Source organism: Pimephales promelas, chromosome 17 (assembly GCF_988280905.1).
Source record: "Pimephales promelas chromosome 17, fPimPro1.hap1.1, whole genome shotgun sequence".
NCBI lineage: Eukaryota > Metazoa > Chordata > Actinopteri > Cypriniformes > Leuciscidae > Pimephales > Pimephales promelas.
Window position 1 is genome coordinate 6,467,113 of NC_142785.1, and position 16,819 is coordinate 6,483,931.

Below are 16,819 nucleotides of genomic sequence, written 5' to 3' on the forward strand. Positions count from 1 at the left end.
TACTTCGATATTTTTTTAAAGCTCTGCTAGTTACTCATTACAATTATAAAAAAATGTACGAATCATTCGTTGCAAGTTGGCTTTCATGCTGCCTAAATCACACGCCAGTTTTATAGGGTAATGGTATTGATTGACACACACATTGACTACTAATGCAGGGGTTGTAATGGAATGACATTTTTTTTGGCGGCCGCCAAAGCAAATTTGTATCACGCCAAAGCGCTTATTTGATTGCTAGTTCAAACTTTTGTCTGCTTTCTTTAAAGGATTAGTTCACTTTTGAAAAAACTTTTGCTAATAATTTAATCACCCCCATGTCATCCAAGATGTCCATGTCTTTCTTTCCTCAGTCGAAAAGAAATTAAGGTTTTTGATAAAAACATTCCAGGATTTTTCTCCTTATAATGGACTTCCATGGGAACCAGGTCTAACCGAGGTCCAAACGACAGTTAATAACAGTTTCAGATGCAGCTTCAAATGTCTTTAAACGACACCAGACGATGAATAAGGGTCTTATCATGCGAAACGATCGGTTATTTCAAAGCTTATTCCAAAAATGTAACTTTTCTAAGGACAAATGCTAGCCTTGCTCCATTCTGTGAGGCGCGTTTGCAACGTCACGTAATACGTAATTACGTTCAAAAGGTCACGGGCGACGTAGTCGAAAGTACAGAGTCAGTGTTTACAAGTTGAACGCATAGGTTGAACGTGAAAACTAACTCAAACGCCGTTTACAAAAAAGGAATTAAAAGGTAAAACAACGATGTCGGACGATTTTGATTCTGTACTTCCGGCTACGTCGCCCGTGACCTTTTGAACGTAATTACGTATTACGTGACGTTGCAAACGCGCCTCACAGTATATTACAAGGCTAGCATTTGTCCTTAGAAAAGTTACATTTTTGGAAAAAGCTTTGAAATAACCGATCGCTTCGCATGATAAGACCCTTATTCATCGTCTGATATCGTTTAAAGACATTTGAAGCTGCATCTGAAGCTGCATCTCTATTAACCGTCTTTTGGACCTCGGTTAGACCTGGTTCCCATTGAAGTCCATTATAAGGAGAAAAATCCTGGAATGTTTTCATCAAAAACCTTAATTTCTTTTCGACTGAGGAAAGAAAGACATGGACATCTTGGATGACATGGGGGTGAGTAAATTATCAGCAAAAGTTTTTTCAAAAGTGAACTAATCCTTTAATAATTGCATGACACAATACTTGTACTTCTACTTTTATTACTTAAGTAGTGAATTTTAAAATAAACTACTTGCAATACTTAAGTACAAAAAATGTTGAATACTTTAGTACTTCTAAAGTGGGGTGCTTAAACTTCTACTCAAGTCACTTTTTTGATAGAGCACTTGTACTTTTACTCAAGTCCGGGTAGAGAGAGAGATTGATTACATTGGTCAGAAAACAGAAAGATATAAAATTAGTTGTCACTCCCACAGTCGCTGTATTATTAAAACTCATTAGTTAACCGTGGGCGTGCCTCTGATGGTCTTTTATTTGAAATACGAATTAAAATAGATTACCGTGTCCATGGGGTGAGTACTTGTTGTGATGGTTGAATTAAAGGTTGTGTCGTGCTGAGTGCTGGAGGTCCAGAGACACTGGGTCTGGAGGTCATTGCCATGGAGGTGTTGCGTCTGTGTAGTGGCCACCTGTGACCATCAGGACACCTTGTCCACAGGGGAGACTGGTCTCAAATACTTCTAAGCTGTGACCCAGCTCATAGCACCACCTGCTCACATTATACCATCTGGGTTTGGGACAAAATGAGAGTCATAACATACTTGACTCTATAGTGAGAACTTGAGTTCTATAGTATAGTACATTAGGAATAGTATAGTATGATGATGTATCGCTGGCAAAGATCTCGCATTGTAGACATCACTCAGTGTAGGCCAAGGACCTTCTAATGTGATTTCTTGTTCAAATTTGGTTGCTATATAGCATGTCTAAATGCAAGTAATGATAAATAGTTTTATTGGCAAAATGTATAGACTTTCAGCTGTTTGTAATGAACAAATTAACATAAGTAACTGAAATCGCTCACCACAACAAATGTTTCGCTATTAGTAGATGCTGCTGCCGAACACTGTAGAGAGATGCACAGAATCTGGTCATTCATACAAGCTTAATCTCTCTCTCTGTCTAAAATTACGTTTTGGAGTTAGCAACGGAGGCTTGGGTTTAGATGCGTAAGAAATTAGTCCTACACACAAGAGCGTTTTAAGAACAAAAACCTGACAAACATCTTGAAATACGTCATCTGAACAATGTTTTGAGGTGGGTTAACCGTAGTATAAGTGGAATAATTGACAATTATTTAAAAGAAATGCACTTCGAGATGTAATGGCCACTGCGCATCCATTCCCACCTCGAGTGTGCTTTATTTTTGTAAGAAATCGGCCAATTATAGCTTCAATTATTCCATATATATATACACATACATGCATACATACCGTAAAACTTCAAATAATAGCCCAGGCTTTTATTTTCCCAAATCGTCGAACTGCATCGGCTTGTAAACGGTTGAAACATAGGTAAGGCCGCTCCTGCATAACTAAATAGTATGACAAAATATTGATGCCGAGGTTAATATTCCTTGCCTATGTTGTCATATAAATCTACAAAATAATACTGTCGATACATATGAAGAGCTCTTTTCCAAAACGCGTTAAACGCCATTTAAAAAAAAAATGAGTTTGTCGTGTCATTCTGCTGTGGACAGAACCCTTTCACTGCTCCATCAACGTTTCATGCCAAATCGCTATATTTCCTTGTTTAAAATGTACTGCAAGATACAGTTTCTTTCCAAGCCGCAATAAGCGCCAGCCCTGTTTTTAGCCTAAACACGATAAATCCTCAAATTCAATGAGCGCTCTACACAATCCAGCACGGCGGCACTCTGAACAGAGGTTTATTATGTTCATTTATTCCTCAAAATGAGTCCTAGTTTTCTAGTCGACTAGTAGTAGATCATTTAAGCCATTTGTATTATCAGTAATCACATATATTGATTTAATTAAATGGGAGAGAAACCATATGAGCGTTTTTAATTGCCTATTCCGCATTTCAACGTATGCATAAAGCTTGCCACAAAGAACCGGCAAAAAGTAATGATTATGCATGAAACATTTGAATTGTTTATTAATAAACTAGTGTTTTCTGTCAGTGTCAGCAACAAAGATAAAGTTGATGATGCTTACTCGCCATCTTCGCAGTGAACGCGCATAGGCCTATAGAAACGCATACTTCGAATTAGCCTACATACGCAGAGAGTTGCCAATTTATTTTAGTTTTTAATTGTTTTGTTTAAAAGTAGATATTTAAAGCTTTCTGTAGCTTAGTTCTCAGGCCTGTGTGAGGCAAGCATCGCGGTGTTTCGGTTCATATTATGAGACGCGCTCCGGTTCACCTGCGCGCCTCTGTGTCCTGATTATATTGTCTGATATTTACTTCTAATGTATTAATCCAGTCAATTTGTCGATGAAACATTTATTAAAATGAAGATACAATTTATATGAAACGAAATTTACAAGCTTTCTACAAAACAAAACTTAATAAGTGGTCAAAATCATGTCTGACGCACTCCAAATATTTTCCGATATTGGGCAGCTTTTGAATTTTGATCCTATCTTACTCATCTCATGCGGTTCCCTTTTCATAGCCTACTCAACATAGATGAAATAATAAAAATAAGTAATGTAATATTATTAAAAACAAATGTGAAACGTATATTTTATGTTTATTTTTTTTTTATTTTTTATTTTTTTACTTATATTTAAGCGTCATGCTGCTCCGCTTTGCTCACATGTTATGTAGCCTGTGTGTGTGTGTGTGCATGTGCTGGAGGGGTGCCCATCCCTTTTTTGAATATCGTTATCATATATTGATCATTTTTAATAATTCGTTTTTTTTCATGCATATGTTGAAATTGGTACTATTTGTTTGAGGTTTGACTCTTTACTAAAAATGACTTTACTAAAAATGATACAAAAAATGGATGGATTTATAGCGTTTTGGGAAAAAATAAAATTAACTTTTAAATTATCATTAACAATATTGTTGTTTGATTTAATAATTATTGTTCAAAAATGTTCAGACTGAACCAATAAAACATTTAAACAGGATAATTTGAATATTCACAAAATGTGTGGGTCTAGGTAAAAAATGTAGTTTTCCTGAAAACTATTGAAATGGATTTATAGCGTTTTGGAAAAGAGCTCTTCATATGTAAATTCCCTTTTGCCAAATAATTTAACTTTTGTCTATTTCATCAACTCGGGTCAGGGGCTAACTACGTTAACGTTAGTTTAGTTGCTCCGGATAATGTTAGCTCACTCGATCCTTCTAGCTAACGTCACATTCTCCACCACATAAGTTCGAGCTGTATTTATTTGACAAGACATCTAACGTCAGTCCATTTGTTAAAATGTTTTAATTTTTGAAAACTGGCGTATGATTATTTTGCACGCTTGTATCTCAGAGTGCACCACAGCCCTTGCGTACTAATGATGTAGGCTGGCATACGGATGATCGTCTTGTGTAAGGGGACACAATGAGGCCGCAGCGAAAGCCAATCAGAGCAGAACTCCTCATTACTATTCATGACCCTTCCAAATAAGGGAAAAACAGACCATTTCATTCTAGGGCCAATTTCTATAGGTGAGAATTGACCTGTAAAACCATACCTGGACATTTTAAATGCTTTTTTTTTTTTTTTCAATTGTCTTTTTATTGATTTTAACATTTTATTAACATAAAAGAGAGAAATAATAACAATAATAATAAAAAATAAATAAATATATATATATATATATATATATATATATATATAAGTAAAAAAATAAAGTAAATAATAATAACATACGGCAAATTAGATCAAATCAGTCCATGGTCACGGTTCATCCTTTGTGAATGTTCTGTAAACATGCCAAACCCTGTCATGACATGGTGGTGTCAGAGGTCCATAAGCGGTTCCCATATCCTTTGAAAGGCATCCCCCTTATTTTTTAAGATGTATGTGCGTTGTTCCAGTCTTAAAGTTTCATTGAGGATTTGTTTAAACAGATTGAGCGATGGGGGTCTTTGTTGATTCCAATTGAGCAAGATGCATTTCTTTGCGAGATATGACACTATAGTAATCCTCTTCCTGCATGTGGTGTCCAGTGTCTTGTCCAATTCTGTACCTAAAAGGTAACATGTTGGTGTAATGTCCAGCGGGGTTTTCACAATCTTGACAGTTAGATCATGTACCCCCTTACATAACTGTTTTAATTTCTTGCATTCCCAAAAAACATGCATATTTGACCCTTTACATGTTTTACAGCGATGACACCTGGGGGATGAGTATTTTAAATGCTTTTAAATAAGCCACACACTCTCTATGTAGATTGTAGAGAGAAAACTCTAGGGCACCTTTAAGTTGAATGATTAATTTAGTGAATATCAATGTCGCCTATCCAGTGGGGTTTCTAATTGTGTTAAACCCGTTTAGAAGATGTCATTTTCATTTTCTTGGTTTGGTGTACTTTGTCTAATGATCTCCAGTGTCAAATGACGATAATGATCTTTCTCCAACTTAACTGATGTCAAAGCTCAGATTCTCTTATACTCTCTAGTTCTTTTATTCCAGCTCTGATCCTATTGGGGCCTTTGTCCTTATTCCATTCTCGTTTTATCTCTACTGCATTTTCACCCATCAGTTCAAATCTTCTTTGCCAGGCTGAGGTCTCCCTCTGTCAGTTAGTATTTGCCTGGGGAAGAAAGTGATCGCAGCACATTCACTGTCACACTTACCCCCCTCCACCTCTCCTCCCGCCCCAGTCCCGAGCTCTTCCTCTGACACTTCAAGTCTGTTTGTGTTTGCTAAGCCTGTCTTCTAAGCTCACTCCTCAAACTTGTTTCACATCCAATTATGAGCATTAGAGCTGCAGCGGGCCACGCTCCTCCATCATCCCCCCCTTCTGCTTTGACCAAGTCTTTTTCATTCAGGACACCTGGCTCAGCACTCGTTCCCTTGCGCTGACAGCCATGCAGACGAACTGTCAGCAGCACCTGCGTCTGAAAGTAGCACTGCTCCAAAATGCTAGCAACAGCTTTACCCCAGAATACCGGGGACCTGTAATATAACCAGCTGTTGTTGGATTTTTTTTTTTGGTCTCAGTTAACCTCAAGACTCAGTGGATGACTATAAGCCCCCCAAACACACCATGTAGTGAATCATTGGCTGTGTTTGAAACCGAAAGAAGCCTTGTTGTCAATGACTATGTATGAAGGTTCCCCCTGGTTTCAGACAGGCTTTCAGGGCACCTTCATGTACGTATAATGATCTAAGGCAAATTCAAGTGTGAGCTTTTGGAGATAGCCAATTGAATATTTAATTTTTTTTTTTTTTGTAGAAATGAAGTCGTAAGTAAGGCTACGTTCACACTGCAGGGCTTAATGCTCAATTCCGATTTTTTGAAAAAATGCGATTTTTTTGCAAGGCCGTTCACATTTCCAATTAAATGCGACCTTTTGTGATCTCCCGTGTGAACGTGAAATGACCCAGAAGTGACCCGCATGCGCAGAAGAGTAATCAGCGGTCAACGACGTCACTTGTTGTTTGCGGGATTGTTCTTTTTTTTTCCATATGTTGCGAGCTTTTGTTTTATTATTATTATTGCCACAGCCCATATACAAACACAGACAACAATTATTTTATCGACGGGTAAAGTTTGCACATAAATGTAAGATTTTTCCGATCCTCACCGACCTCGTCGTAAAACCCGTTTAATTGATAGTGCACGTCCACGGCGCTCCTTGCTTTGTCACCGGAGGCCATGGTGCGACACTGGTGGCTGGTGTTGCCAGATTGGGTGTTTTTTCGCTACATTTTAAGGCATGTTTACATGTGTTTTAGACAGGTTTTCGCCTTCAAGGCTCTATTGAAATCTGGCACCCTACTGTACGAAGTTAAACTGACAGAGAGCGCCAACTCGATCTCACGGGAATAGGGTAGGAGAGCGCACGTTCACAGACACCAGAATGAACGTGTTCACAGTAATGTTCATCAGGCAGTAATACAGTATATGAACGCGTTCATGCACTATCGTTCATTGAACGCGTTCAGGCACAACACTGGGGAAGAGACACGTCTGCAGCGGCCCATAACAGTGAGGAAACGCGTTGGAGTTAGCGTGTATTGGCTGGCTACAGGTGCGTGCAATGACGTGCGGGTCGGATATAAACTCAGCAAAAAAAGAAACGTCCCTTTTTCAGGACTGTCTATTTCAACAATAATGTTATAAAAATCCAAATAACTTTACAGATCTTCATTGTAAAGGGTTTAAACAATGTTTTCCATGCATGTTCAATTTACCATAATCAATTAATTAACATGCACCTGTGGAATGGTCATTAAGACCTTTACAGCTTACAGAGAGTACGCACTTAAGGTCACAGTTCTAAAAACGCAGGACACTAAAGAGACTTGTCTACCGACTGTGAAAAACACCCAAAGAAAGATGCCCAGGGTCCCTGCTCATCTGCGTGAACATGCATTAGGCATGCTGTAGGGAGGCATGAGGACCGCTGATGTGGCCAGGGCAATAAATTGCCATGTCCGCACTGTGAGACGCCTACGACAGCGCTACAGGGAGACAGGAAGGACAGCTGATCATCCTCGCAGTGGAAGACCACGTGTAACAACACCTGCACAGGATCGGTATATCCGAATATCACACCTGCGTGACAGGTACAGGATGGCCACAACAACTACCCGAGTCACACCAGGAACACACAATCCCTCCATCAGTGCTCAGACTGTCCGCAATAGGCTGAGAGAGGCTGGACTGAGGGCTTGTAGGCCTGTTGTAAGGCAGGTCCTTACCAGACATCACCAGCAACAACGCCGCCTATGGGCACACACCCACCTTCGCTGGACCAGACAGGAATGGCAAAAAGTGCTCTTCACTGATGAGTCACGGTTTTGTCTCACCAGGGGTGATGGACGCATTCGTGTTTATCGTCGAAGGAATGAGCGTTACACCGAGGCCTGTACTCTGGAGCGGGATCGATTTGGAGGTGGGGGGTCCGTCATGGTCTGGGGCGGTATGTCACATCACCATCGGACTGAGCTTGTTGTCATTGCAGGCAATCTCAATGCCTTGCAGTACAGGGAAGATATCCTCCTCCCTCATGTGGTACCCTTTATGCATGCTCATCCGGACATGATCCTCCAGCAGGACAATGCCACCAGCCATACTGCTCGTTCTGTGCGTGAGTTTCTGCATGACAGCAATGTCAGTGTTCTGCCATGGCCAGCGAAGAGCCCGGATCTCAATCCCATTGAGCACATCTGGGAACTGTTGGATCGCAGGGTGAGGGCTAGGGCCATTCCCCCCAGAAATGTCCAGGAACTTGCAAGTGCCTTGGTGGAAGAGTGGGGTAACATCTCACAGCAAGAACTGACAAATCTGGTCCAGTCCATGAGGAGGAGATGCACTGCAGTACTTCAAGCAGCTGGTGGCCACACCAGATACTGACTGGTACTTTTGATTTTGAGCCTCCCTTCATTCAGGGACAGATTATTCTCTTTCTGTTAGTCACATATCTGTGAAACATTTTTAGTTTATGTCTTATGGTGTTGACTCTTTTAGTGTTCATACAAATATTTACACACATTAAGTTTACTGAAAGAAAAAACAGTTGAAAGTCAGAGGACGTTTCTTTTTTTGCTGAGTTTATGTGACCTGGCCGTTCAGATTGAAGTCGCATTTCAAAAGATCGGATACATATCGGATTTGGACCACATACCCAAGTGGCCTGGGTCGCATTTGAAAAGATCGGATCTGTGTCGTTCAGACTGTCATGAAAAAATCAGATACAGGTCGCATAGGGGCAAAAAAATCGGAATCAGGTCATTTCAGCCTGCAGTGTGAACGTAGCCTTTTTTTATAAGAAATGAAATTATAAATAAATTTGCTCCTTTCATCCATTCCTTCAGATGCCACTTTTATTCTTTCCACCAGACTCATACACAGGATTGGGTATATCATAGGGAGAGAAGGATTCATTTTTGCAGCCTTCAAAATCTGATCAGGCGTATTAATGTGATAATACAGGACAGGAATGTGATTCTAAGATTGGATTTGGATTTGCCGCCTTCCTACTGTAACATTGTATACTGTCTTTCAGTATTTAGGGTTAGGAATCAACAACATGTTCTTTTTCAGACATCTAATATACACCACTGGCACTGTTCAAAAGTTATGGATTTATCAGTAAGATTTATTTTCTCTAGAAATTACTACTTTTATTCAACATAAATCCACAATATTGATCAAAAGGAACTGTAAAGGCATGAGTAATGTTACAAAAGATTTTAAATGTTAACTTAATTTGAAACTTTTTAATAATGAAAATTAAAAATGTATCACCCTTTCTACAAAAATATGATGGCAGCAATGAGCAGCAAATCAATTTATTAGAATAATTTTTGAAGGCTCATTTGACACTGAAAACTGGAGTAATTGCTGCTGAAAACAGACGCAGGTAATTCACACATGCTTTCTCTCTATGTAATTATTTAAAATGAATGCTATAATTCATTCAAATAAATGTTATCTTACTGCATTACTCTCTGTCTTATTCAAAGTGGGCAGAATGCTAGATCTAGCGAGCCATAACTGATGAAAATTTGTACTGTTGTCAAATATTGCACTGTATGACCATGGTATAACTGGGATATTCCACGGTTAGCTGTGCATTAAATGTTTTGAATGCTTCGTGTTGGCTTGTGCTTTGTCTCCACATTGTGCATTAAAATTGTTTAATGCACTGCTAGCCATGGATTATCCCTTACTTAATATTGAATGGAATTTATGGTGCCTTTTAATAGGTCTCTAATAGGTCTAATACTCACTAAGTTTTAACACGGTTGTTTCTATCAATCAGTACTAGAGATGTCGAATGCCGATACCGTTTTTAGCCAATTTCATTTTTTCTAACCACTGTACACACATCTTCATTCACACACATCTATTCTAAAGTGCAGTGCAATGGAAGAACCATATCCTTCTTTTCACATCCAATATCCCACTAAAAAAATGTTCTTTTCTGACATATACTCCAATTCTCATTAAAACACACTAGACATGCAAATTCTGTGCATTTTGGGCACTTTTGTGTGAAATCATGTTTATTTTGTCCATCTAAAGTTTGCTTTCACTTTGAGCGTGAGCAGGCGCTTCACCACTCGACACTCGACGCTCACACGCTGCTCCTGGTGTGAATGCACTCATTGATTTACATGGAAATAATACGCGCTACTCATGTTTGCGGTGTGAAACGGCTGTAATTCACGAGGTTTCCTACATGTGCGTTCCATGTGCACATGTGATGCTGATGTTGCGCGATGTTAATAATGCGGTGCCCAAGTGCCTGACTGACCGACCAGACTGACCGGCCGGTCGCCACTCGTGGCCGGTCACGTGAAAATCGATCAATTACAGTCACCAGCCAATCAATCAGTGGATCTTTAGTATTTTATTTTTGATTTAATATATATATGTTATATCTGCTGTGTTGAAATTGAAAATGACCTCATCATCGACAGCAAACTGTCGAGAAAAGCATTTTATTTTCCAGACATTTATTAAAATTATTATTAATTGAACCATTTAAAGGAGTAGTTCACTTTAAAAAAAAACTTTTGCTGATAATTTACTCACCACATGTCATCCAAGATGTCCATGTCTTTCTTTCTTCAGTCGAAAAGAAATTAAGGTTTTTGATGAAAACATTCCAGGATTTTGTTCCCATATAATGGACTTCAATGGGAGCCAAACGGTTCAAGGTCCAAAAGACAGTTTCAGTGCAAACTATTTAAAGGGCTTTAAACGATTCCAGACGACGAATAATGATTCGCTGAATGAATCAAGCGAAACTATCGCTCATTTAAAAAATAAATAAGAAAGTTTAAGTTTTATAAGCTCAAATGGTCGCCTTGCTCTGTTCTGTGATTTGCGTTCGTGACTCTCCTGTTCGAACTCGTTCATCAAAATGAACGAATCTTTTCCCGAGTCAACTTGTTCATTTCGTTCGTTGAATGAACCAAATGACACAAAAAAGATTCGTTCATTTCCTTATTCATTGTCTGGAATCGTTTAAAGCCCTTTGAACAGTTTGCACTGAACACTTAATTTCTTTTCGATTGAAGAAAGAAAGACATGAACACCTTGGATGACATGGGGGTGAGTAAATTATCAGCAAAAGTTTTTTTAAAAAGTAAACTACTCCTTTAAGACCAAAAAATCTGAACTAGAAACTTTAACATTTGGAATTTGTTTGGTTGGTGGTTAAAATCTATTTTAAAATCAGTTTTAAACAGTTGGAGTTTATTTTACTCAAAAGCCAAACATCTGGCAAACACACCAGTTGCAAAATATAATATCCCCTCTCTTATTGTACAAAACTTCTGACATACAGATCAGGTATAAAAATGAAAACCATCTCCTCTAACTTTCCTCTCATTAACATGCTCCCATCTACTTGGGATTATTGCTTATGAGTGGGAATGCACACATGCTTTTCATCCTTCTTGACATTTACTCGGTTTCACCTGGGATTGGATTTATTTGAGAGATGCTATGCTTTTATGGTGTTTGTGTTCTGCACAAGTGTTTTTCTTTCATTCATGGAAATAATGACTAGGAATTGTGGAATACAGTGTTCTTGATATCTGCGCTGGAGCACTGTGCGGCCTGTAATTACAATGAGCGAATACAGATACAGTCATGCACTCGGATTCCCGCTAAGGCCCAGTAATGAGGTTTGATACGTTGCCTGAAGTGTGTGTGCACCTGTCGCCTGTTTAGATAAACCCAAAGAGGTAACGCGCGGCAGCACAGGTCGGAAAATTCACCCAGCGAGCTGGAAGGACGAAGCCTGCTTATTGCTAACTGAACAACAAACTGATTAGCTCGCTTCTTTGCAGAGAATTAATTGTGTTCCTTGACGCTTAAAATTAATTTCCATTTTTTAATGTCCTGTTCGAAGGGCTTGCCGCAGATAAATAAATGTGATTGATGAGAATGCTACGAGTAGTTTGTCGTGTGTAGCCACGGCGACCGCAGGAGATGAATGAAGCCCGAAGCCGTGAAAGGGCTCAGGGTGTGTATCGATCTGGGTGTGTAACTGCCGTTACTTCCCCTTGTTTGTATCCAGCTTGATGGTTAATCAAACCTTTGGCATGGTGTGTAGTGAATGTTTGTTAATGCTTTTTTGAAGATGAGTGTGTTCCAGTACCCACAATCGCTTGCATGACAAGTTATAAAATATGTAGTTTGAAGCTTAACATTCTTTTAACTTGTTAAAAGGGTAACTATTTTTGAAGTTGTCACACAAGCTACTAAAAAAAAGAGTCTGAGAAATGGATTTAATACTGTGAAACAGCTAGGTGCTATATAAAGCAATGCATTAGGCAGTGGAGTAGCCAGATAGAGGGCCATGTCTGACAATCAATTTCAAAAAGGTTTGAAGCTATTTCCGTAGTTCAGGCTGCTTTGTGAGATTCTTTGAGACTGCCGGCCACTCATTCAGTGCTTTTTAAAATGTTATTTTTTGTGGAAGTTTTTAATACCTGTTTGTTTTTGTAATACCTATCCACCATGTCTATATCAGGTGCAATGTGATATACAGAAGTCAACTTTTAAAGTGGATCAAAACCTTTCAACAACACGCGTTCTTGTCTTACGACAACTTTGATTAACTTTTTTGATCCACCTCAAATTTTGACCACTGTATTTTTAGTGTGAAGTTATTCTGCTACTATAGAAATATAGACAGATGAACTTATAGACTACAAATGGAAAGCTAATCACTTACATTCACAGTTTGATTAAAGGGTTAGTTCACCCAAAAATGAAAATTAAGTCATTAATTGCTCACCCCCATGCTGTACCAACCCCGTAAGACCTTCGTTCATTTTCGGAACACAAATAATGTTATTTTTGATTCAATTTGAGAGGTGGATCACTGCTACATAGGCTCCTAAGGGATTGAAACATGACGGCCCAGAAAGTCATTGAAGAAAATTTTTAAATATTTGACTATTTCTTTTTCTTCCTCGTGGGCTTGAGACGAGAGTTTAAGAGATTTCCACGACGCATGCGCGAGAATTGTGATCTCTTTCAACTACTTCAGTTCAGTTCTCGCGCATGCGTCGTGGAAATCTCTTAAACTCTCATCTCAGGCCCTCGAGGAAGAAAAGGAATACTCGAATAAAGTCGTTATTTTTGTTTTGTTTTTTCGCACAAAAAGTATTCGTGTTGCTTGATAAACTAATACTTGCACCACTGTCACATGGAATATTTAAACATTTTCTTCAATGACTTTCTGGGCCGTCAAGTTTCAATCCCTTAGGAGCCTATGTAGCATTTTTAATCAAAAATAACAAAAATTTGTGTTCCGAAGACCAACGAAGGTCGTACGGGGTTGGGTACAGCATGGGGGTGATTAATTAATGACTTAAATTTTCATTTTTGGGTGAATTAACCCTTTAATGCAGGATAAATGTTTGTGTTAGATACCATCATAAATAAAATAGAAGTCAAAATTATATAAAAATAAGGGACTGTTTGCACAATGCTGTTTTGAGGGCTGAAAAGTCCAAGTTTTTTTTTTAATGTGTGCGCAAAAACTGCAAAAAATATGAATAGGTGAAAACAGTGGTGTTATGTGCATATGTATTTCTGTCTGCAGGCACGTAATGTTTCTTCACAAAGTGACATCGTTGTCATGTCGTTGTCAGACTTTGTAATAGCTTCTTCCCACAGGCCATTAGAATATTTAACTCGCATTAAAATACACGGATATTTTGGCTGTTGGACTGTCGATGCATGTACGTGGAAGGACTCAATCACATATAATGCTATCCCTATGCTTGGTGCAATATTATACTATATGCACTATACCCACTATTTATATTACATCATGACATGATGTGATATCAAACTCAGAAGTAGGACCTTCCCTGTTGTAATTGAAGGCTGCATTGTTGCAACATAGTCTTTTCTCTCTTATGTCTGGTTCAGATTACACGATTTTAGCCCGATTTTGGCACGATCCATTTGACGTAGGGTGTCGTGGGGATTCGTAAATGACAACGGGCGTCAGGACGCAAGATTCGATCGTAACATCTCGTATAGTTTGTCATAGTGGGCGACAACCTACGTCACGTGTATGATGCTTCATGACAAAAAGACTAGCATGTTTCATTTTTTTTTAACGGTCGTCCGCGGCGGTTCCGTCACATGTATGAGGTTGACCAATAGGAGCACAGAAGCTTTTATATATAGGAGTACAAAACTTTCAAAAATGTCGAAACGAAAGAGAGAGACGATGGTGCTAATGTAAAAATATATAAGAACAATATTTTACCTCAAGTTCTCTTTGGAGGATTGACAGCCCATACTGTCCTCTTCGAGCAATCCAGGAACGTGTCCATTGTCGGGTTTTCTTTCTTTTTTCTTTTTTTTAACTTTTTTCTGAACACCGCTTCATCCATTGTTTGTTTACGTTCGTTTCCGGAAGTCACTCGCGACTAGTTTCGCCTTCTCGATGACATCATGCGCACCGTTAAAGACAGCATGCAAAGACTGGTCAGGAAGCAACGTGTAGTCTGAAGTGTGTTGTCCACGACACGACAAGATTTTAGGAGTCAAAATCACATAATCTGACACAGTGACTATCGTAACAGACGAAAAAAATCATGCAATCTGAACCAGGCATAGAAAAAACCCCCCAAAAAAACAAATGTTGACTGACAAAATATCAGGACAAAACCATTCCATTTACATGGATGAGATGTAACATTGCATCTGGTTCAGATGCACTGCACACATTCATTTAGAAATTTGGCAAATTTAGCATTCTGGTTGCATATTTAGAGTAGTCTAAATCACAAAATTCACTTTATATTTATTTTAGTTTTCTTTTTTGTCTGTCCTTTTTTACAAAAATATACTTAAATTTGCAGTCTTATGGCATTCGCGTTCACTTTAAGATCAGAATTTAGCATTACTCTGTTTTTTGACTCATCCATGCCTGCTTTTTCTGGCCAGGTGCGGCCCCGCAACCAGGACAAACATGTCAAAAAGTGACATGATGCTTCTGTCAGGCAAAACGCCGCTAACCCAAATATACCCTGACATATGATTTCCATAAACAAATGAATGCAAGTTCTGAATAGCAGACTGGACCCTGCCTCCACGTCTGTGTCACTTACTCTAAGTGACAGCTGACGAGTCGCCGGGCAGGTGTGAGACTCACCCTAACTAGCAGTTAACTCTCGCCGGCTGAACGCTTCCACACCTGAGTCAAAACCCAGATAACTCATATTCAGTGTGCCTTTAAGAAATGTCACATACTACAACCTGCTTCAAGACAGCTGCCGAACACTACTACTTTTTAACCAGGGAGTTTGATGCCAGTTTGTCAATGTGTGTTTTTTTAGGTGGCTGAGATGCATGGAGAGCTGATAGAGTTTAACGAGAGGCTGTACCGCTCCCTCATGGCCAAAGACAACCTGATTGGACAGATGAGACAGGAACTCATCGACCTGCGCGGTCCGGTAAGCACACGCAAGCACACACAAACACACACGCATGCCTCTCTGTGGGTGTGTGAACCCGTTACCTTCATTGAGTGCTTGTTCTCTCTTCTTTATCTCTGCAGTCCAGGCACTCTGGGCCAGATCGCTGTCTGCTTCCATAGGTCCGCCCCTCTTCCATCATTAACTGTCTGTCTGGCCAATGCAACATTACCTTCGCATTTACCTAGCTAACTAAACGAGGGCACTGCTGTTTTAATACGTCTGTCAAATGCAAGACACATGTCTATAAATGTATTGGATTTGTTTGGTGACGCGTCTAAAATGTCTTCATTTCGATGTTTTCAACCATCAATATACTGCGTTTTATTCTTCATGTTGGTCAATGATGTCAACATGAACTCAACATGAAAAATATTAAATATTGTCAAGCCCAGCCCTAATGCTCAAACGCAGGTCTTTCTAAATCTATATGCTGTTATTATTTTTATGGGATGCAAAATTGTTTAAGAATCGCAACAAATGAAATAAAACCCAACGATTTATTATATTATATTAATTATATTATATTATATTAATGTATATTGTATTTATTATTATTACGTTTTATATTAAGTTTTCTTAAGCCATGTGAAAGATTTTTTTTGGTGTGATTTGAGATCTTTGGCAGAGGAAAATGGGTATTCTTGTTACAGTGAAAAATGATGCATGTATGTGTCGTAGGGTAACCATTAAGGGAGGTGATAGAGAAGCGTAGGTGACAAAACAACGAAACACTAGAAAAATATCATTCAGCATGTTTACGCATGTTTTTTACGATACCGGTGCCAAATCGATACTTTTAAAACGGTACCAGTGCCAAAACAATGCCTAAACGATACTTAAAATAAAAAAGAGCCACAAAACACTGGTGGATGACATTAAAGAACGTTTTTTATATAAATATATATATATATATATTTTAAATTGTTTAAATTGAACAGTATATTAGAAGATTAAAGTATACTTTATTATAAATATATATATCAGTAAATACAACAAATGTACATAAATTCATAATAAAACCTAAGCCAACAACAATTTAACTGACACTTAATAACACTAAATAATTACAGTACTAATAACAGCAAATTAGTAATTTCATAAAGAAATTATATCTTGTTTTGTGAGGAAAAAATGGAAAATGAGAAAAATAAACTAAATTCAAATGGAAA

At 38.6% G+C, this 16,819-nt stretch overlaps 1 protein-coding gene and 1 pseudogene across 1 annotated transcript in view; both read left to right on the forward strand.

Annotated features, from left to right (window-relative positions):
• snx29 (sorting nexin 29) overlaps nucleotides 1-16,819 on the forward strand; it is a 192,729-nt gene that overhangs the window by 91,508 nt on the left and 84,402 nt on the right. Inside the window, exon 16 of the mRNA XM_039685322.2 lies at nucleotides 15,510-15,626. Within this exon, the coding sequence (XP_039541256.2) occupies nucleotides 15,510-15,626 (117 nt within the window). The remainder of the gene's footprint in view (nucleotides 1-15,509; nucleotides 15,627-16,819) is intronic.
• LOC148971442 (uncharacterized) lies at nucleotides 7,242-8,738 on the forward strand (annotated as a pseudogene).